At 41.8% G+C, this 23528-nt stretch overlaps 1 protein-coding gene across 1 annotated transcript; it reads right to left on the reverse strand.

Moving 5' to 3' along the window:
* Positions 1-14982: 14982 nt before the first annotated feature.
* LOC147905242 (uncharacterized) lies at positions 14983-16709 on the reverse strand. The gene is made up of 5 exons (XM_087379155.1): positions 16578-16709; positions 16275-16354; positions 16046-16167; positions 15705-15909; positions 14983-15572 (listed from the first exon to the last, which is right to left on the reverse strand). Exons 2-5 carry the CDS (start codon positions 16339-16341, stop codon positions 15379-15381), a joined length of 588 nt encoding a protein of 195 aa, XP_087235281.1. The 5' UTR covers positions 16342-16354; positions 16578-16709; the 3' UTR covers positions 14983-15378.
* Between the last annotated feature and the right edge of the window lie 6819 nt (positions 16710-23528).

Raw genomic sequence — 23528 nt, forward strand, 5'->3', positions numbered from 1 at the left:
ACCCTTATACATTTTAAATTGGTTTCACTCAATGAAAAAGTGGTTTTGAAATGAAGTAAGAAAAAAAAGAAAAATGGGTGAAAACAAAAAAATAGAGTAGCCAAAGCTCCAAGAGATCAAGTGTGCCATCTTTGAAGAGCTTTGTATTCACACAAGGCTTTCAGGATAGTGGTGCTACATAGAGCATAGTGGGAGCCTTCAGGAATGTACTTCGTAAATTGTGGGTCCTTATAATATTGAAGGCCTTCCCATAGTTCCTCCTACAATCAATCCATCTTGCAAATGACAATCTCGAGTCGATGTTGTGGAACACTAAGCACCTCCTCCAATTAATCAATTTCTTATATGACAATCCTGGGTTGCCGAGGGACCCATTGCGAAATGGCTTCATTTTTTACAGGACAAATTACAATATTCGGAGAACATTAATAATTCAATGGATTACATACAGATTACATAGATTACATATCAAAGACAAAATCATGAAGTGCATCAACCCTTTACAAGGTGATATAGTAGCCAACCTCAAAATTAAAATAAAAGATACATGGACATGGCCAACCTCCATGACCAAGAAAACATAGAAAATGAAAATTTTAGATTCCTCTTCAAAATATATATTTTCTCATGTAATGCATCAAATTATTTCAAGGTGATTTAGTGATATGAAATCATTGACATAGCCAACTTAAAAGGTGGCTCCAAAGGCAAGATAAACAAAGAAAATGAAAATTTACCAGGTGATGTAGTGGAAGATCAAAGTCTTTTTGATTCAATAAAAAATTGCACTGACAAAGCCAACCTACAAGGTTTCTCCAAAGCACAAGAAATTATATAGAAAATATATTGCCTAGAGCTCTGCTACAAGGAACATAAGTTGTCATATTGACCAACCATCATTCGCTAAGTTAATTTGTAAATATTTTCTTTTCCATGTTTATCTATGTTGAAGTTGATACATCTATAAAGACACATGGATTTCAATCAGGTAGATGAAGGAATTTGACAATTTGGGCCATTCCAATGTCCATTTTTGGCAAATGTTGAAGGAATTTGACCACGGCATTGAAGCAAAGGGTCAGGACGTCATGGGGTGTCCAAAAATGCAAAAACCCACCACGGTGCGAATTCACCTCCAAATGGCCGAATTCGCACTGTGGTGGGTTTTTGAATTTTTGAACACCCAATGACATCCTGACCAACTTTGCCTTCTCCGCTGTGGTCAAATTCCTCCTACATTTGCCAAAAATTGGCATTGAACTGGCCAAAGTTGTCAAATTTCTTCATCTACCCCTTCAAAATCTATATTCTTCATAGAAAATCATGAAATGCATCAATCTTTTACAAGGTGATGTAGGAAAATCTCAAATTTTGGTTTTTAACACTCCATCTAATCAATGTGGTGCCACAATCAAATCCCTTCTACATATGTATTGGAATGGCCAAACTTGGCAAACAACATTTTATTGACTTGTAAGTTACATCAAAATGTGATATAACTTTTGTGTGCAAGCTGATATAAAAAAAGATGCAATATTAAAAACAACAGATAATTAAAATAGACATAACAAAAGATTCACCATTTGGTCATAGAGACATGAATTTTTTTTGTATTAGATAGAAGAATATTATTAGAAATAGGTATTTGTATTACAAAGAGGCTTCATAGCATGTTTCTCTTCTTCTTCAACTCTAATACACGAATAATAGGGTCTTTGAATCCTTGACTAAGTCCTTAGAAAGACCGCTATGCTATTTGGAATCTCACATTCAACTCATAAGTTCTTATAATCTCATGTACAACACATTGGAATGGATCACGTAGGTTGCCTTGGGTCAATACTGTGAATTCTCCATGCCTTCTTATTCCAAATGAATAGATTCTCCATTCTTGCTTGCTACTGCACACATGAAGAAACATCATTTTAGAAATTTAAATTTAATTAGATGTAATGCATCATGTGAATTCTTCTTCTTCAATCAACTTTTGAGCTTCAAGACATACATTAGCAGCATCACAAGCTCCAAGCATCTCCTTTGCATCACCATTCCCTTCAAGTCTTGCATAACCTCCAAAACAACTTACTCATGCATGACTTTGTGTCTTTCGATATGAAGAGTCCATATCATCCATGCCCACCATTCTCACATCATCCTCCATGAAGTTCCTAAAAGAACAACAACTAAGGGAACCTTAGCAAAAGCAATGCACCACTGTGGATAATACAAAGTAATAAATTACATTGAAACACTACGAAATTAACATTTTATCTCATATTCTCCTCTTTAGAGCACCTCTTGAGGTTCAAGATGCATCTTTTCTTGAAAAAAAAAATCTGGATCACATATTGATCCTGCAATGGTACGGTCACATGTAACATGGGAGATCTGCCCAAATGGTGCCATCAATAGTCGCAGAGTTTATAGAGACTCTGATAGGCCATGATAGAAGGTAGGTGATGTTTGAGGAGGGATGAGAAGGACCATGAATGGTTACAAGGGAGGAGAAGCAAGTAGAGGACTAGGTGTGAGGATGAGGGTAAACGAATACGCATGAGTAGGAGGAGTAGAGGCAATAGGAGCAGGCGTGAGCATGAGGCAAGAGGAGCCTACATGAGTAGGAGGAAGGAAGAGTAGGCATGAGCATGAGCGAAGATGAGAATGGATGAGCATGAGGGAGGAGGAGGAGCAGGAAAAAGCAGCAGGGGGAGAGGAGGAGGACACATGTGGAAGGAGGCAGAGGAGGAAAAAGCAACAGGGGGGGGAGGAGGAGGACGCATGTGGGAGGGGGGAGGAGGAGGAAAAAGCATCAGGGGGGGAGGAGGAGGAGGATGCATGTGGGAGGAGGGAGGAGGCGGCATGTGGACAAAGGGAGGAGGAGGGGGGGAAAGAGGAGGAAGGAGTGAGGCAAGGGGAGGGAGGGGTAGGGGGAGGAGGAGGAGGAGGAATGGGACGTGTGGAAGAGGAGGAGGGAGGAGGGAGACAAGGAGGAGGATGAGGGAATTCCAATTCAAAATTCAAAATTTAAAAGTTTGACCTTGGAGGATGGGCGGAGGAGGGAGAGAGAGGGAATTCAATTTCGAAATTCGAATTTTTGACTTTGGAAAAAGCCCCCTCCTAGGTGTAAGAGGTGGGATCAACTGGGCGTAACCCACCTAGGTAGTGGGGGTTAGGACTCCCTTGGACCCCAAAAGAGGGCTTGCATTAGGCCTAATCCATTTCTTAACCCATTCCTTGTCAGGCACTTTTGAGACCCCAGTTCTCCCCTAATGCTCCATCGTGGTTGCTCTCTGCATCCTTCCTAGCCTAGAGAGCTGCCTCATTGTCTTCTCCACCGTGGTTGCTCTCTGCCCCATCCTTCCTGGCCTTGAAGCTCTCTCACACCTCCTGCATCACCACTTTGGATTCTAGATTCTACCTTTTCATTTCCTCCATCGTCTGGTATTTTTCAAATTTTAATGCATTCTGCATGTTGCAGAGCCGTTTGTAAAGAGCCTCCTTTTCAGCTGTCTGATCTTCAAGATCCTTTCTCATCATTGCTAGCTCCTTGTTCGCGATGTCCCCATTAGGTCTAACTTCTTCAATCCTATCTCAGAGCTCCTTGAGGTGCTTCTCTTCTTCTTCTCTTCTATGCCTTTCCATGTCGACCCATTTTTGCAATGGCCTTAGCTTGCTCCTGTGCCTACAAGGCCCTTGCTTCTGCCTCCTCTACCTTGGCTTCTGCACCCTCCCTAAGAATTTTCTCAAGTGGCACTACCTTTGCTACATCGGTGGCTTTCTCTTGTAGAAAAGTCACCTTCTCAGACATCTTCTTACTGTATTGCTAAAAAATCCCTTTGAGGATAGATGTCATCAGGTGCATTGCAACTCTAGTGGATTGAGATGACAATTTGGTTTGCCATCCACACAATTCTTTAGGTTGGTTATCACGCTCTTGGAGAGCGCCCTTGAGAAAGAGACATCACGTCCTTCTCACATCCTTTCAATTGCTCTACTGCTACTTGGACCTACCAAAACTTCATGGTTCCTCTTGTATCAACAAGAAAGAAGTGCAGTGTCTTCTTTAGCACACCTTGGAGGTCTGTTGGCAAGCTAGAAAGCTTTACTCCACCATCTTCACTAATCTGAGCATTGGCGTATACATCTAGAATACCCTCTCTCTTCCATTGATTCTCGAAGAAGTGCGCTTGCAAATTGCCTCCAGAAATGCCTAGCACATTTTCAATCATGCTTTCAGTGATGGTAATCTTTTGAGCTTGACCGACTATTTGTCCCTCCTTCATGTTGACCTTCTGTACCAACCTGGTGAAGTTGCTGGGAGCATCCAAATTGGGCTTTTGAAGAGCCAGTGAGGAGCTCCTAGATGTCATGATTTTAAGAAAGGGAGGAGAGGCTCTCGAACTGTGCTGCAAGGGAGGAAAGATTGTGTGAGGAGCTCTTGGACTATGCAGGGGGGGAGGAAAGATGATTTGAGGAGCTTTCAAACTGTGCGGACATTTTTTGGAGCTCGCTCTGTCCAGCTGGATTAATTATGAGAGGGGATAGAAGTTGCAGGAAGAGTGCAAGAGAGAAAGAAAGGGTCGAGAGGGATAGAAGATGAAACAGTGAAGGGAATGGAATAGTGAGGTTGAAGTTTGCACTCCGAGTGCAAGGCAAAAAGAACTGGTCAAAAGGGATAGAAGATGAAATAGTGAAGGGAATGGAATAGCGGAGGCTTAAGTTTGTAGCCTAACTATAAGGAATTGTCAAGGTGAGAGCCACTGGCCCGAATTTTGATTAATACAAGGCGGCAATACTACCTTGTATGGTAATGAGTGATTAGAGGTGATTAGGCTTCATGATTTATGTCTGTCTCCCATCTTTCATTGGTGGTGGCCAATGGTGGTGGCGTGTAAGATTACCAACCATGTCTATGGTGGCAGCTAAGATTCCATCGGGTTGGCAGTTAATTATTAGCCATCGAAGTGGCCCGCGATTATTCACCTGCCAATTACAAGCACCGGGCTTGCATGCACAATTACTATGAGTACAATAAATTACCAGTCACCTCGAGCTTGCATGCTCAGTAGAGTGCATGGTAATGAGTGATTAGATATGATTAGGCTTCATGATCTACTTTTGCAGTAATTAATGTCGGGTGGTGGTAGTGGCAGCAGCAGAGTACTGTTGTCTTTGTTGGGGAGGTCGTAATTTGAGTCCTGGCAATCTGCATGGCCTCTCCATTGTCTCCTCCATTTGCTCCCTAAAAAACTTGAATGCAACAAGTTGGGCTATCGGTAATACTGAGTTGTACAAATTTTCTCTCGCTCAATGAGGCTCATAGCCACTCTTAACAATGGTTGGATGTAATCTTTTCTAGCCTCTAAGTCTCAACGATCTTTTGGTCTCTAAGACTCTCAAAAATTGCTAAGTTTTTACATTTATGTAATCTCTTTTGTTCAATTTGAGGCTCTCAATATGCACTGTTGTTAATTTTATATTTGAGTGGTTATGGTTGCTAGATGTCTTTTGGCCTCTAAGGCTCTTAGTAATTGCTGAGTTTTTATAAATGTAAGATCTTCTATTCAATTTTTGCTTAGTATAAGTTGTTATTAATTTTTATATAACCTGCTATTGGATATAGATGTAATCTCTTTTGCTCAATTTGTACTCGACTAATTGTAGTTGATTATCTGGATGGCACCACCGGGCCTCTAGTCAGTGTGGTGACTCAAAATAAAATTTCCCTCATTTAGGATTTATTGCAATAAGGACTGAAATACCACTAAAGTGGGACTACAATTTCCTTGGTTTAGGACCAAAATAGTCCTAAAATGGCTCCAACAACCCATCTTTGTGGTTGCATGGAGATACATCTAGAAAAATACAATTAAGTCTTTACACCTTCAGAAACCATGAAACCCTAAATGCATGTGCTACTATGGACCTGAGAAGTGAATCGACTAAGCTTTAGTTTACTAGCTCGATTGTGATCTTTAAGATAATACACGTGTGTTATAGCTCTATATCTTGTTTAGAATATAAAGTTAATTTCTCCATATTTCATTACCTTGTGATCACACATGCATTTTGCGGCCGTGCTTTTTATAATGCCTAGTGGCATAAACATAACATTTGTATGAGGTCCTAAGGATGTGACTTTTAGAGTAGGTTTCTTATTGATTTTATGACACATACTTGGACATGAAAATCCTTTGATTTCCTTTAATCCCTTTTTTTATAAGGCAAGCAATCAAGTCTTTGGGAGCACTTTGCAAAAATAAATCTATATGCAAACAACTTTAGCCATGTAGGATTTCTACATACTCTCTTCATGCATGGATTTCCACCATTTATATCCAGTGGATGTGGCTTGATGTGGTATGTTCACTCATAGAAAGTTTGCATGCATCATTAGGATCACACACATGCTACTTCTCTATCCTTCCAAAAATCACAAACTTTGTTAACATATTTTGACCCTAAACTAAGTCATAACATATTTCCCTTATGACAGGTTGATAACAACTATTATATTCATTTTATTTGCATGACATTTCCCCAGCCCCTCCAAAGATGCTCAATTTGTGACATAATGGATCCCTCCCCCCCTCCTCCTTACATGTTCATATAGTGAGTGGGGAGATAGGGTGCTCTCTATTAACTTACACTCTATATTTTACTTCTTAAAAGTAAGATATGGAGCATAAGCTAATAGAAGGGGTTTTTAAAGCTACTATGTGTATGTGGTTGTTTGAATCCTGTATACATTCCTAAACGAGCATGTAAACACTTAGGAGAATGAGAATGATTTGCAAAGGTCATAGATCTTAGATCCTCATTGAAAGGTCTAGAGTTAAAACTCATTAAGATTTATAACAAACATAGGAACAAGAATATCAAAATTATATATTGCTTTAACATGTACTAGTAACTAATCACAAATGCTAGTTAAACTTTCAATTCTAACATGTTACACTTTTGAAGTGAAGTTATTGCACAAAGTAACCCTTTATATGCTAAATTATTCTCACAACAACAATACATGGCATGGCTCACTCGTGCTACTCAAGATTGTAAGTGACCATGGAGGACATGAGCTTTTAAATGGAAATGTAAACTTTCAATTGAAATAGTAATCTTCATGTACAATTAAGGAATTATTCAAATAATGCCTTACAACTTAGGTAAATTGTAGATTTCGCTTCATAGAACAAGTGAGTATAAGTACTTGTGATGAGCACTGTCTTCAAATTGGTTCTGTCAAAGGAAAACAATTGTCAAGATGAATGAATGATCAATTTGTAAGGCTTATGAAGGAAGCCCATGTATAGAAAAGTTTGAATGATTTGCAAACTCTATGTGTGTGTGTGTGTAAGAGAAAGAGAGAGAGAGAGAGAGAGAGAGAGAGAGAGAGAGAGAGAGAGAGAGAGAGAGAGAGAGAGAGAGAGAGAGAGAGAGAGATTGTCCAAATGGCCAAACTCGCACCGTGGCGGGTTTGTTTTTGGACACCCCATGATGTCCTGACCAACTTTGCCATTTGCGCCGTGGTCAAATTCCTCCTACATTTGCCAAAAATGGACATCGAAATGGCCGAAGTTGCCAAACTCCTTCATCTACCCCTTCAAAATCTATATTTCTTCATAGAAAATCATGAAGTGCATCAACCCTTTACAAGGTGATATAGTAGCCAACCTCAAAATTAAAATAAAAGATACATGGACATGGCCAACCTCCATGACCAAGAAAACATAGAAAATGAAAATTTTAGATTCCTCTTCAAAATATATATTTTCTCATGTAATGCATCAAATTATTTCAAGGTGTTTTGGTGATATGAAATCAAATATTTCATTGACATAGCCAACTTAAATGGTGGCTCCAAAGGCAAGATAAACAAAGAAAATGAAAATTTACAAGGTGATGTAGTGGAAGATCAAAGTCTTTTGGATTAAATAAAAAATTGCATTGACATAGCCAACCTACAAGGTTCCTCCAAAGTGCAAGAAATTATATAGAAAATATATTGCCTAAGGGTCTTACCAGAGATGTGCTATAAGGCACATAAGTTATCATATTGACCAACCATCATTTGCTGAGTTACTTTGTAAATATTTTCTTTTCCATGTTTATCTATGTTGAAGTAGATGCATGTATAAAGACACATGGATTTCAATCAGGTAGATGAAGGAATTTGACAATTTGGGCCATTCCAATGTCCATTTTTGGCAAATGTTGAAGGAATTTGACCGTGACACTGAATACAAAGTTGGTCAGGACATCATGGGGTGTCCAAGAATGCAAAAACCCACCACGGTGCGAATTCTTGGACACCCCATGACGTCCCGACCAACTTTGCCTTCTCTGCAGCGGTCAAATTCCTCCAACATTTGCCAAAAATTGACATTGAAATGGCAAATGTTGTCAAATTTCTTCATCTACCCCTTCAAAATCTATATTTCTTCATAGAAAATCATGAAATGCATCAATCCTTTACAAGGTGATGTAGGAAAATCTCAAATTTTGGTTTTCAAACACTCCATCTAATCAATGTGGTGCAACGGTCAAATCCCTTCTACATATGTATTGGAATGGCCAAACTTGGCAAACAACATTTTATTGACTTGTAAGTTACATCAAAATGTGATATAACTTTTGTGTGCAAGCTGATATAAAAAAAGATGCAATATTGAAAACAATAGATAATTAAAATAGACATAACAAAAGATTCACCATTTGGCCATAGATACATGAATTGTTTTTGGTTTAGATAGAAGAATATTATTAGAAATAGGTATTTGTATTTCAAATTGTATTATAAAGAGGCTTCATAGCCTATTTCTCTTCTTCTTCAACTCTAATACATAAATAATAGGGTCTTTGAATCCTCAACTAAGTCCTTAGAAAGACCGCTATGCTATTTGGAATCTCACATTCAACTCGTAAGTTCTTATAATCTCATGTACAACACATTGGAATGGATCACGTAGGTTGCCTTGGGTCAATACTGTGAATTCTCCATGCCTTCTTGTTCCAAATGAATAGATTCTCCATTCTTGCTTGCTACTAGACACGTGAAAAAACATCATTTTAGAAATTCAAATTTAAATAGATGTAATGCATCATGTGAATTCTTCTTCTTCAATCAACTTTTGAGCTTGAAGACTTACATTAGCAGCATCACAAGCTCTAGGCATCTCCTTTGCATCACCATTCTCTTCAAGTCCTGCATCACCTCCAAAACAACTTGCTCATGCATGACTTTGTGTCTTTCGATATGAAGAGTCCATATCATCCATGCCCACCATTCTTATATCATCCTCCATGAAGCTCTTGAAAGAACAACTAAGGGAACCTTAGCAAAAGCAATGCACCACTCCGGGATAATCCAAAGTAAGAAATTACATTGAAACACTACGAAACTAACATTTTATCTCATATTCTCCTCTTTAGAGCACCTCCGGAGGTTCAAGATGCTTCTTTTCTTGAAAAGAAAAATCATGGATCACCTATTGAGCTTGCAACTGTACGGTCACATGGTAACATGGGAGATCTCCCCAAATGGTGCCATCAATAGTCGCAGAGTTTATAGAGACTCTGATAGGCCATGATAGAGGGTAGGTGATTTTTGAGGAGGGATGAGAAGGACCATGAATGATTACGAGGGAGGAGAAGCAAGTAGAGGATTAGGTGTGAGGATGAGGGTAGACGAATACGCATGAGTAGGAGGAGTAGAGGCAACATGAGCAGGCATGAGCATGAGAGGAGCCTGCATGAGTAGGAGGAAGGAGGAGTAGGCATGAGCATGAGGAAAGATGAGAATGGATGAGCATGAGGGAGGAGGAGGAGCAGGAAAAAGCATCGGGGGGGGGGGGGAGGGAGGAGGAGGATGCATGTGGGAGGAGGGGGGAGGAGGAAAAAGCATCAGGGGGGGAGGAGGAGGATGCACGTGGGAGGAGGGAGGAGGTGTGTGGACAAAGGGAGGAGGAGGGGGGGAGAGAGGAGGGAGGAGGGAGGCAGGGGGAGGGAGGAGGAGGAGGAGGAGGAGGAGGAGGAGGAGGGGGAGGAATGGGATGTGTGGAAGAGGAGGAGGGAGGAGGGAGACAAGGAGGAGGAGGGAATTCAAATTCAGAAGTTTGACCTTGGAGGAGGAGCGAGAGAGAGGGAATTCAAATTCAAAATTCAAATTTTTGACTTTGGGAAAAGTGCCCCCTCCTTGGTGTAAGAGGTGGCCCCCTCCTAGGTGTAAGAGGTGGGATCAACTGGGCTTAACCCACCTAGGTAGGGGGGTTAGGACTCCCTTGGACCCCACAAGAGGGCTTGCATTAGGCCTAATCCATTTCTTAACCCATTCCTTATGAGGCCCTTTTAAGACCCCAATTCTCCCCTAATGCTCCACCATGGTTGCTCTCTACATCCTTCCTAGCCTGGAGAGCTGCCTCATTGTCTTCTCCACCGTGGCTGCTCTCTGCCCCATCCTTTCTGGCCTTGAAGCTCCCTCACACCTCCTGCATCACCACTTTGGATTCTGCATTCTCCGTTTTCATATCCTCCATCATCTGGTCTTTTTCAAATTTCAATGCGTTCTGCATGTTGCAGAGCCGTTTTTAAAGAGCCTCCTTTTCAGCTGTCTGATCTTCAAGATCTTTTCTTATCATTGCTACCTCCTTGTCCACGATGTCCCCATTAGTTCTAGCTTCTTCAAGCCTATCTCGGAGCTCCTTGAGGTGCTTCTCTTCTTCTTCTCTTCTATGCCATTCCATGTCGACCATTTTTGTAATGGCCTCAGCTTGCTCTTGTGCCTGCAAGGCCCTCGCTTATGCCTCCTCTACCTTGGCTTATGCACCCTCCCTGAGAATTTTCTCAAGTTGCGCTACCTTTCCTGCATCGATGGCTTTCTCTTGTAGAAAAGTCACCTTCTCAGACATCTTCTTATCGTATTGCTCAAAAATCCCTTTGAGGGTAGATGTCATCAAGTGCATTGCAACTCCAGTGGACTAAGATGACAATTTGGATCTGCCATCTAGACAATTCTTTACATTGGTTATCACGCTCTTGGAGATTGCCCTTGAGAAAGAGACATCACATCCTTCTCACATCCTTTTAGTTGCTCTACTACTACTTGGACCTGCCAGAACTTCATGGTTCCTCTCGTATCAAGAAAGAAGTGCATTGTCTTCTTCAGCACAACTTGGAGGTCTGTTGGCAAGCTAGAAAGCTTGACTCCACCATCTTCACTAATCTGAGCGTTGGCGTATGCATCTACAATATCCTGTCTCTTCCATTGGTTCTTGAAGAAGTGTGCTTGCAAATTGCCTCCAGAAATGCCTAGCGCATTTTCAATCATGCTTTCAGTGATGGTAATCGTTGAGCTTGACCGACTATTTGTCCCTCCTTCATGTTCACCTCTTGTACCAACTTGGTGAAGTTGCTGGGAGCATCCAAATTGGGCTTTTGAAGAGCGAGTGACAAGCTCCCAGATGTCATGATTTTAAGAAAGGGAGGAGAGGCTCTCGAACTGTGTTGTAGGGGAGGAAAGATTGTGTGAGGAGCTCTCGGACTGTGCAGGGGGGGAGGAAAGATGATTTGAGGAGCTTTCAAACTGTGCAGACATTTTTTAGAGCTCAGTCTGTCCAGGGGGGATCCTTTATGAAAGGGGATAGAAGTTGCAGGAAGAGTGCAACGGGAAAAGAAATGGTTGAGAGGGATAGAAGATGAAACAATGAAGGAAATGGAATAGTGAGGCTTAAGGTTGCACTTCGAGTGCAAGGCAAAAAGAACCGATTGAGAGGGATAGAATATGAAATAGTAAAGGGAATGGAATAGCAAAGGCTTAAGTTTGTAGCCTGACTATAAGGAATTGTCAAGGCGAGAGCCACTGGCCCGAATTTTGATTAATTTAAGGCGGCAATACTACCTTGCATGGTAATGAGTAATCGAGGTAACTAGGCTTCATGATTTATGTCTGTAATAGTTACTCCCATCTTTCATCAGTGGTGGCCAACGATGGTGGCGTCTAAGATTACTAGCCACGTCTATGGTGGCAGCTAAGATTCCATTGGGCTAGCAATTAATTACCAGCCACCGTAGTGGCCCACAATTATTCACATGCCCGTTACAAGCACTGGGCTTCATGCATGATTACTATGAGTGTAATAAATTACCAGTCACCCCAAGTTTGCATGCTCAGTAGAGTGCATGGTAATGAGTGATTAGAGATGATTAGGTTTCATGATTTACTTTTGTGGCGGTAATTACTGCCCAGTGGTGGTGGTAATAGCAGAGTACTCTTGTCTTGTTGGGGGGGTCGTAATTTGAGTCCCAACAATGTGCATGGTCTTCGGCCTCTCCATTGTCTCCTCCATTCACTCCCTAAAAAACTTTAATGCAACAAGTTGGGCTAGCAGTAATACTGAGTTGTATAAATTTCCTCTTGCTCAACGAGGCTCATAGCCACTCAACGATGGTTGGATGTAATCTTTTCTAGCCTCTAAGTCTCAACGATCTTTTGGCTCGCTGGATGTAAACTTTTGGTCTCTAAGGCTCTCAACAATTGCTGAGTTTTTACATTTATGTAATCTCTTTTGTTCAAATTGAGGCTCTCAGTATGCACTATTTGTTAATTTTATATTTGAGTGGTTATGGTTGCTAGATGTCTTTTGGCCTCTAAGGCTCTTAGCAATTGCTGAGTTTTTTATAAATGTAAGATCTTCTGTTCGATTTTTGCTTAGTATAAGTTGTTATTAATTTTTATATAACCTGCTATTGGATATAGATGTAATCTCTTTTGCTCAATTTTTACTCGACTAATTGTAGTTGATTATCTGGATGGCACCACCAGGCCTCCAGTCACCACAGTGGCTCAAAATAGATTTTCCCTCATTTAGGATTTACTGCAACAAGGACTAAAATACTAGTAAAGTAGGACTAAAATTTCCTTGGTTTAGGACCAAAATAGTGCTAAAATAGCTCCAATAACCCACCGTTGTGGTTGCATGGAGATACATCTAGAAAAAGACAATTAAGTCTTTACACCTTTAGAAACCATGAAACCCTAAATGCATGTGCTACTATGGACCTGAGAAGTGAATCGACCAAGCTTTAGTTTACTAGCTTGATTGTGATCTTTAAGATATGATTGTGTGTTATAGCTCTATATCTTGTTTAGAATATAAAGTTGTCTAACTTAATAATTTCTCCCTAGTTCATTACCTTGTGATCACGCATGCATTTTGTGGCCGTGCTTTTTATAATGCCTAGTGGCATAGACATAACATTTGTATGAGGTCCTAAGGATGTGACTTCTAGAGTAGGTTTCTTATTAATTTTATGACACATACTTGGACATGAAAATCCTTTGATTTCCTTTAATCCCTTTTCTTATAAGGCAAGCAATCAAGTCTTTGGGAGCACTTTGCAAAAATAAATATATATGCAAACAACTTTAGCCATGTAGGATTTCTACATACTCTCCTCATGCATGGATTTCCACCATTTATATCTAGTGGATGTGGATTGATGTGATATGTTCACTCATAGAATCTTTTCATGCATCATTAGGATCACACATAAGCTACTTATCTATCCTTCTAAAAATCACAAACTTTGTTAACATATTTTGACCCTAAACTAAGTCATAACATATTTCCCTTGTGACGGGTTGATAACCACTATTATATTCATTTTTTTTGCATGACATTTGCCCAGCGCCTCCAAAAATGCTCAATTCGTGACATAATGGATCTCCCCCCCCTCCTCCGTACATGTTCATATAGTGAGTGGGGAGATAGGGTGCTCTCTATTAACTGACACTCTATATCTTACTTCTTAAAAGCAAGATATGGAGCATAAGCTAATAGAAGGGGTTTTTAAAACTACTATATGTATGTGGTCATTTGAATCCTATATGCATTCCTAAATGAGCATATTAACACTTAGGAGAAGTTGAATGATTTGCAAAGGTCATAGATCTTAGATCCTCGTTCAAAGGTCTAGAGTTGAAACTCATTAAGATTCATAACAAACATAGGAACAAGAATATCAAAATTATATATTGCTTTAACAAGTACTAGTAACTAACCACAAATGCTAGTTAAACTTTCAATCCTAACATGAACTACACTTTTGAAGTGAAGTTATTATACAGAGTAACTCTTTATATGCTAAATTATTCTCACAACGATACATGGCATGGCTCACTCATGCTACTCAAGATTGTAAGTGACCATGGAGGACATGAGCTTTAAATGGAAATATAAACTTTCAATTTAAATATTATTCTTCATGTACAATGAAGGACTTATTCAAATAATGCCTTACTACTTAGGTAAATTGTAGATTTTGCTTCATAGAACAAGTGACTATAAGTACTCGTGATGCGCATTGTCTTCAAATTGGTTCTGTGAAAGGAAAACAATTGTCAAGATGAATGAATGATTATTTTGCAACGCTTCTGATGGAAGCCCATGTATAGAAAAGTTTGAATGATTTGCAAACTCTATGTGTGTGTGTGTGTGTGTGTGTGTGTGTGTGTGTGTGTGTAAGAGAGAGAGAGAGAGAGAGAGAGAGAGAGAGAGAGTTCTTAAAAAAAGAAAGTGTGTGTGTGTGTGTGAGAGAGAACCAAAATAGAAGGGGGCCACTTGGTAACAAAGTGTGTGGGACACTTTTTAACAAAAATGTAACTAGAGCGCTGCTTGAAAGGTAGTGCTAACAATCACCAAATTAATGTATGTGTGGATCTCGCTTCAAAACAATTGCTAGGATGTAGTTATGTATTTGGTATCCATGGACGTTTGCAATGGGTATTGGATTTTTATGAGTCTCTCTTACCAACTCCCTTGAGAGTTTTCCATTGGCTTGCCCTACAAGAAGTTTGTATCAAACTAATATAAGGAAATAAATAGTGTGTGTCAAAGTAATACATTCATGTTTTATTTTGGGGATAGGGTAGTTCAATAGGTAAATAATTGATATTACAACAAATGCTTGTGAGAAAATAATTTTAAAGCCATTGAGGTAAACAAGGAAAAGAGGGTGGATCGCCCTCTCATAAATAATAAATGTACGTGTACTGCAGGTGAGAAATACAATAAGAGCTTCTATAGAACATCTCCTTGAAAACTAGGAGTTTGAACGTTTATTGTCATGAAGCGAGATAATAAACAATATCGGACGGTGCCAGCAAGGTCACCAAAGAATTATGAGGCTATGAATAATACACACACGACCTCGGTGGAGCCATTGGACCGGCTATATTCTAACGCTTTTGCAAGGAGTCGAATGGAAGGATCTCGGTAGAGCCTCTAAAAGAAATCTGCCGCTTCTGGAAAAAATTGCTCATCCATCAAGTCTTTCCGAAACCGCGTCTTTGAATTTGTCCAATTTGACCGCGCGAAACCTTCATCCCTGCATTGGAGCTGCAGCAGGCGGGACGGCCCCGAAGTTCTGAGATCCCAACGTCGACGACGGTCCAGGTGCCGCTAATTCCCATCCATTCAGCGTATTGGCAGACTTCGAAGCAAAAATGCTGAACTCCCCCATCATCCTTCGTGACTCGCTTCTCTCGGCCTCGCAGACCTGGGTCAACGAGACGCCTGCAACATTCCGAACACTCCCTGTTAATATCACATCATGCCACCGCTGTTCCGTTTGATTAATTATATGTAAGCTTCACAATAACGGACGTCAACAGGACGCAAGAACGATGAGGACACTTGCGATCTCACCTTCTCCTGCTGCCAGCTTGGTATAGAGGTCAACAACATTGGGACAGTTAGCTTGACAATCGGCCGAGCAAAGAGTTTTAATAAACCCATTCTCGACAAGGTTATCTGAAGACAAGCCCACGGACATCCTGTCGAGGCCGCAAGAGTTCACGCAATCGTCCGTCTCAATCCATTCAGAAAATTTGTCTGCTGTGACGATGGATGTCTGCAACGAAAACCATCCCCCACGGTTTAGATTTCTTTACATCAAATCGGCGAATCTCTAGCTTGATGGATCAAAGGGGCATAATATTTTGCGTAACACAGAGCCCAAATGTACTCATAGATTACGCGTGCATTACCTGGCACTCATATGCCAGATCCCCGCTATGCATGATCTCTTTCTCAAGTAGGCAGCGCGCTCCTGTCGAGGATACGGCGAAGGCACAGAGCTCGACTGGAAGATCTTCGCATTCTAGTTTTCCTGTCGTGAAATATAAGAGCCCGAATTAGATTTATTCACAATAACAACATTTGAAGATAACATAAGAAGGACCGTAAAACAACCGCCTCTTAAGCAAATCAAGTTACCTGAAACCGAAAGAAGACTTGCCGAGACGACGGCCAGCAACATCAGGAGACTCTTGCAGTGAGCCATTTTCTTACGAGTCCTGCAAACCGGAGTGACATGCAACGTGAGAGAAGGGTCAAAAGAAAAGACCATGCAGAACCAGAGCTACGAACACGTCTCGTTCCTCTATGCAGTACGCTTTAGAATCGAGAAGACGCGTGAATATGCAGAATGAGAGCCCCGAACACGTCTCGTTCCTCTATGCACACAATCGAAGGACGCAAACAGGAAAGCCCACAAGGAGAAGGTGATGAGCAAGCGACCTTAAGGAGACGTAGGTAGCTGGGGAGACGAGGAGGGAAGCGCCAAAGGATGAAGATCAGAGGGATAAGAGGCAGGTACGATGGAAGGAGGAGGAGGGATGGAAGGAGCGGAACGGGATGAAGCGAGGGAGCTGCAGATGAATGAGGAAGGGAGGGCAAGGCAATTGATATAAGGTGCTTAGCTCTAGCCAGTGGGAAGTTTCCGGGTCGCAAGACCCGGCTTTGATTGCACAGTTTTCTCTTAGCCGCCCTTGACTTGTTCACGCACACGCCTTTTGATTCCCAACGGTTTTACAACCAAAACACCACTATATCATTCTCTTCCACCACGCAATCCTCCTTGGTCAAATTCATATCATACCTCTCAACCTCCTCTTCAAGTAATTTAACGAAGAATCTAGAACATTTGGATACCTACCTCCTCCGCTTTCAATCTTTCTTTCTTTCTTTCTGGGGGCTCGAACATTGGTAAGTTATTGTGGGCTCCATGGTAGTTCTTTTGCTCATTCTTAGTTTTTCAAGATTTACTACTAGTAGTAGGATTTTCTTTTCCTATTTGTTCGTCGTCTTGGAGATCGTTAAGCTGTTGGGCATGGGCACGAAACTATGAGCATATTTAAGCTAGCTTAAAGGTTTTGGGTTTCTACTTAATATGGGTTAGCTTCATGTTCTTATGTTATTTTGAAGCTTAGTGGTCAATATTTTTGTTTTGCGTATGTGCTTATTCTTTGGTTTGATTCATTAGTGCATGTTAAGGAAACACTTCCAGAAGGTCTTCTACTAATCCCTAGTGGCTTTCACCTAATTCGTTTGCTCATCTAATCTATAATAACTTAAGCTACGGAGAAAAGACCTAGTTTAAAACTTCATGCAAGGGGGGACTTGAACTAAAAACCACTGATAGTCACTAATTCGGTCTTAACACAAGGCTACATGAAATTATTATGAAATAAGTAGAGTATAGGGGTTATAAATTCTCACCCTCTTAAATAAGAGGGGAGGGGGCCCTCTTCTCAAAAAATAGAGGGACCTCCTCATTAACCTCCACTTGCTTTGTCATCCCTCCCTTCCTACCTTTTTGGCTTTAATTAATACATTTTTGAATTATTTTCAATTGGGGGTACCTCTTACGATAACATGCACAAAATGGCAAATCTTGAGAGGTTGGGCCATCCACAAGCTTCTCCCTGAATCAGTTTAAAAACAACAAACTTTGCAAGCCCATAACTTTTGGCCATCAAATCCAAACGTGATTATACAAATTATCAAACTAAATGATACACATGGACATATCATTAGCTTTTCCATTATTATGAAAATACTACATTATTCTTGAATCCAAATTTTATAAAGTTGCAATATACTTGAAAGTAAAACATTTAAAGGTGCTAACATATAATAATTTATAAAATAGGAGGTCATATGTATGTACCTCTTCACATGCATATACACAACAAGACAAAGCACCCATAGACGCGCGCACAGACGCGTTTCATGAACTAAATAAAAAACTTACGGGCGCGTCTATTTGCGCGTCAGGAGACCCGCGTCTATTAGCGCGTCTATATATCAGACTTACGCGCATATAGACGCGCTCATACACGCGTAAATAGACGCACAAATAAACGCTTTGATAGACGCACGTATAGACGCATATCGAACAGACAGACGCGAATATTAACGCATTTGTAAACGCACTGATAGACGCGCCTTTTTTTTTTTTTTAAATTTTACAGAATACTGTGTATGTTGTGTATGCTATATAGTTACAAGAATCCCATATCCACATTCTGTAATTCAATTCTTACAGCCAACCTCATTTTAATTACAATTCCAAATAAAATATTACAACTCCAAAATGCAATAAAATTGAAAGCTCAAAAAGTGCTTGTATATACATATAGCACGAAGCTAAGCCATGTCATGTGGCTCCAAGTACAAAAAATAAGGAAGCTAAGCCATGTCATGTGGCTTTAAGTACAAAAAATAAGAGGAGTCTATATACAAGAGGCACGAAGCCAAGCCAATGGCTTTAAGTACAAAAAAGAATAGTAGCACTACTTCTACGACTAATCCTCGCTGCCTTCCACGCTCCCTGATGCGTTGCCTTCTGTGCTCCCTTCTGCACCTCCTTCCTCGTCTTCCTCGTCGTCTTGTGCAGGGGCACCCTGTAAACAAGGGACAACATATATCATTGTATGAAAAATCAAATCTTTACTTATAATTTTGGCATTATTTAATTACTTTCAAATACCTGGGGGGCATGTCCAGTCGCTCAGATATACTGCTCCTCAGTAATCAACCCGTCATCATAGAAGTGCCTCCATGTATCTGCTCTGCGATGGTGGCGGTGGTAGGCTGTCTCCACTGGAGTAGGGTATCTGCCCACGATCTCAAGCTGCATGACCGCGATACACTTTGTGGAGGGATTAGTACAAAGAAACAACCAACCTCCTAATAAACTACATAAGCAATATAATTTGAGATCGATACTTACAAATTGGGCCTCCCATGATTCAACACCCCCTGCTCCAAAATGCGCGCTCCCATACTCCTCCATCTGGATCCTCCGTGCCTCCACGTGCTGCAGACTGGGCTCCTCCCTCGCTGACTTCATTGCCTTCTTCCACTCACGCTTCTGAGCGGTGTGGGGCGGGCCCCTTGGAGGTTGACCTGCCTCAAGTCTGGCAAGCTCCGCTAGTGCCTGCCTCTTAAGGGAAGATCTTTTATTGCTAAGTATCGTAACAATCTTTGACTTCCCCCATTTATCTGTGAACTGGCGATTGGGGGGGTTAGGATACCTAGAGCGAACAGTAGCGAGGGTCTCATCAGCCAACCTCTTTGGGTGGTCTTTATAGTGGATAAAGCAATCTCTGTAATTGTTAGCAATTACAGAGCGCATGAAGGCCATTACATCCTTCCCCCGTGCATGCATCAAGATGCCTCCTGTCTGGGTGATGTCATAATAAATCGTACCATCACCCAGAGGCACGTCTAAATCATCGAAATCATCATCCTCGGCCTCACCGCCACATGGCCCAAAGCACTGTGCCATGCATCCGCCACCGCTCTCCCTGCTACTATGCCTACCACCCTGTCGTGTCGAGCTCGTACGCTGACCACTCGTAGCTGGGGACTGCGCGGGACTATGCTGACCACACTCGTAGCTGGAGAACCGAGTCTCGACGGTTGGGGAGTACGTCGATGGCTCGCTGAGGCAGAAGGACCTCCTGAAGGCATGGGGGAAGGGGCATAAGACGGGATGGCAGAAGGGACATAAGACGTCATGGGGGAAGGGGCATAAGACGGTATGGGGGAAGGGGCATAAGACGGCTGTGCGGACTCCGCTGGGGTGATCTCAGGCGGTGTGGGGTGGCTCGGAGTCTGTACTGCCGACTCCTGGGGAGTGTTAAGGGTACCCGTCATGTACCCTATAACTCCGCAGGACTAGGAGGGTGCCCTAAAATATTATATAAATCCTTCCATATCGATTCACGCGGATCAGGTGAGCTAGAAGCACTTCCTCCCCACATGTTAAATTGGAAAAAAATAAACAAATCTATTACTTTGGGAACTGAGAAGAAAGGGGAAAAAAAAAGAGAGGCTCTGTCAGAGCGCGTCTATAGACCCGTCTAATCTTCGCATCTATAAACGCGTCTAACAGAGCGTTTAACAGTTCAAGTAAAAGCGAGTCTATCACCGTGTCTAACAGACCGTCAAAACAGCCGTCTAACAGTGCGTTAAAAAGCGTCTTTAACAACCCATCCAAACATCCGTCTAACAGCGCGTCTAAAAGCGCGTCTAACAATTCGTTTAAAATTCCGTTTAACAGATCGTTTGTTTGAGCGTCTATATCCGTGTCTGTAGCAAGCCAGACGCGCAAATAGACGCGCCTGTAGATGCGCGTTTAGATGCGCCCTCAGACGCCTTGTATACACGCGCTCCGACAGTCGAGAATACTCAAAAGTGGAAAAGGACGTTTCGCCCGACAAAAGAACGTGTCGCTCATACCTAGATGCTGCGTTTCGTGGATGCGAAAAAGTACAAAACTGGAAAGAGCAAGCAAGGACAACTTCAAAAGGACTTACTTGGAAAAAGGTATGGAAGGATCTTTCTTTTCCAAACTTGTTTCTTCTCCTTGTTCGTACTCCTCCTCTTCTTTAGGCTTGGAAGCAAGCTGTGTAGGTACGGTCCCTTTGTCTTGAGTGAAAGCTTGGAACTGTGTGTGTATGGGAGGCTCTCTCTTAAGCTTCGAATCTATAGAACTGCTAATAAAGAAGGAAGAAAGCCGCTCACGAAGTTTAAGTAGTTAAAAGAAAAGCAAAGCGAGCGGCGCGCCGAAAAGCAGGTTTAAAAGTCGCAGGTATAGTCGCGTCTATTAGCATGTCTATAGTCGCATCTGAATACACAGAGTAAGCGCGTCTATAGTCGCGTCTATTAGCGCGTCTACAGGCGCGTTTAAATACATAGAGTAGACGGGCATTTAGACGTGCAGGTAGACGCGACATTAGACGCGACGATAGACGGGCATTTAGATGCGACACAGAGTTTTTAAGTTAAGCATTTACAGAGTAAGCGCGTCTATAGTCGCGTCTATTAGCGCGTCTACAGGTGCGTTTAAATACATAGAGTAGACGGGCATTTAGACGCGCAGGTAGACGCGACATTAGACGCGACGATAGACGAGCATTTAGATGCGACACAGAGTTTTTAAGTTAAGCATTTGAAGAAGAGCAAATTTGGTGGGTTGTTTGTTTGTAGGATGTCTCCATCTTCAACAAGCAGCTCCAGTGAGGATGAATCCCTCCGTATCCACCATCGCAAAATGTGGTTGGAGCAAAAAATCAAATGTCTGTGTGATCGATGTCGAGGAAACATGTATCGTGCATGCAGGATTACGCTCAATCATATCTCAAAGTATGGAGAATGGGATGTGACCGTAAACAGGGTAAGGATTTGTAAGTTAAGGTTGATTGAGATACCTATGGGTATTCATATGTTTGAGTTATAATGATCCCGTTTTAATTTGATACAGGATGCAGTGCCACACCCGCACATGTTACCCTATGCCCGTTGTGAGGAGGCGAAGCGTCGGCGATATGAGGTGGGATCTTCAGGAGGGACCATTATGGATGCATGGAGTGATGGTGATAGTAGCCCTCCACCATTACCTCATGAAGCCGTGGAGGAGGAGGTGTTTGATGATATGGTGCGGGATTTATATGTCCATCAAGGGAGGGATAATAGCATGGAGTAGGATGATCTTTTTACCGCAGCATCGACTCCACTGTTTGAGGGGTGCACATTCTCTGTTCTACGTGCCTCCCTTGAGTTACTAAACTTGCAAACCATCTATGGATGGAGCAATGCAAGTTTGAATGCATTACTCAAGTAAGCTTTAATTTAAAGTCAATTTTGCAAACATGATGAATTATGCGCATGGGTCAATTACTCGAATGCTTTTCCTCATTTATGGTCTTCACGTGCAGGCTATTGTGTAAAATGCTTCCAAGGGAGAATAAATTACCGACCTCAAGAGATATGGCAAGGCAACATGTGACCTCTCTTGGAGGATTAGATTACAAGCGCATCCATGCATGTGTCAACGATTGCGTTTTGTTTTGCGGACTACATAAGGATGCAAGAGAGTGTCCTACTTGTGGAGAGGCAAGATATAGAGCAGATCTCAAAACCTTGGACGTGCCTCGTAAGGTATTGCGACATTTTCCCATAATCCCTCGCATCCAACATATGTTCAAGTGCAAATCTATTGCAGAGCTCATGTCATGGCATTCCTCCCATCGATCAACCGATGGCAAGTGGAGAACTCCCGCGGACTCTCCTGCGTGGAAGCATATTGAAGACACATGGCCAAGCTTCAAGGAAGAACCTAGGAGCTTGAGACTTGGATTGGGTATGGATGGTGTGAACCCATTTGGTCTCAAAAGCACGTCTTACAGTGTATGGCCAGTGGTATTGGTGAATTACAATCTTCCACCCTCTATGGCTATTAAGAAAGGACATGTCATGCAGTCCCTTCTAATTCCAGGGAAACATAAAGTCAAAAACCCTGATGTTTATTTGGAGCCTTTGATTGATGAGCTAGAGATACTTTGGAGAGGTATCGAGGTGCATGATGTGAGCAGGCCTCCCTCGTCACGAGACTTCAACTGCAAAGCAGTCTTGATGTGGACGATGCATGACTTCCCAGGCTATGGCGAGTGTTCAGGTAAGAATTGCATTTTTTAATTATGAATAGGCAAGGACGTGGCACCCTAAACCCACCTTCCACTCTTAATTGCATCTATTGTTTCAGGTCTCACTACATCGGGTTTACATGCATGTCCTGTTTGTGGTCCTTCGCTAGTTGCCTCACGGGCAGACGCATTGAATAAGGTCATCTATGAGAATCACCATCGATTTCTCCCACTTGATCATCCTAGATATGTTGCCCCTTGGAATGAAGTCCTCCCACAATCACTCACCGCGGGAGATTGGATGAGAATTTGGGACGGATCCACGACTCCTCCACCACTTGGCATGAGCCGGTAAGGATTTGTAACTATTGGCTGGAAGTAAAGATTGGCTATATTGGTTGAAAGTGAAGATTGCACGCTAACACTTTATTTTGTTTAGATACTCCATCTTTTATCGTTTACCATATTGGTCCCACCTCAAGATCAATCACCTGCTCGATCCCATGCATATCTTCAAGAATGTGGCATCTACCATTTGGGAGCATTTGAATGGGACATGAGATTCGGCAGGCATAAGGGAGGATCTACGTACCACAGGGAGGATGCGTGAAGCTTGGCCTCAAGAGAGACCAAATGGGCTTGTTTTTTAACCTCGTGCACCGTGGATGTTATCAAAGCTAGAGATGGCGACGGTGAAGCATGCTATTACTACAATTCGTACTCCCACTGGATGCATGAGGTGTTTGAAGGGAGC

This window comes from Dipteris shenzhenensis, chromosome 1, assembly GCF_047967505.1.
Source record: "Dipteris shenzhenensis isolate YYH24624 ecotype China chromosome 1, Dip_SZ_1.0, whole genome shotgun sequence".
Taxonomy (NCBI): Eukaryota; Viridiplantae; Streptophyta; class Polypodiopsida; order Gleicheniales; family Dipteridaceae; genus Dipteris; species Dipteris shenzhenensis.

What these genes read in the sequence shown, in the direction of transcription:
- LOC147905242 (XM_087379155.1), bottom strand. Translation starts at nt 16,341, where the DNA reads ATGGCTCACTGCAAGAGTCTCCTGATGTTGCTGGCCGTCGTCTCGGCA. An exon ending in AAGTCTTCTTTCGGTTTCAG is followed by an intron (nt 16,168 to 16,274) that starts GTAACTTGATTT and finishes ATTTCACGACAG; the next exon opens with GAAAACTAGAATGCGAAGAT. An exon ending in ATCTGGCATATGAGTGCCAG is followed by an intron (nt 15,910 to 16,045) that starts GTAATGCACGCG and finishes TTTTCGTTGCAG; the next exon opens with ACATCCATCGTCACAGCAGA.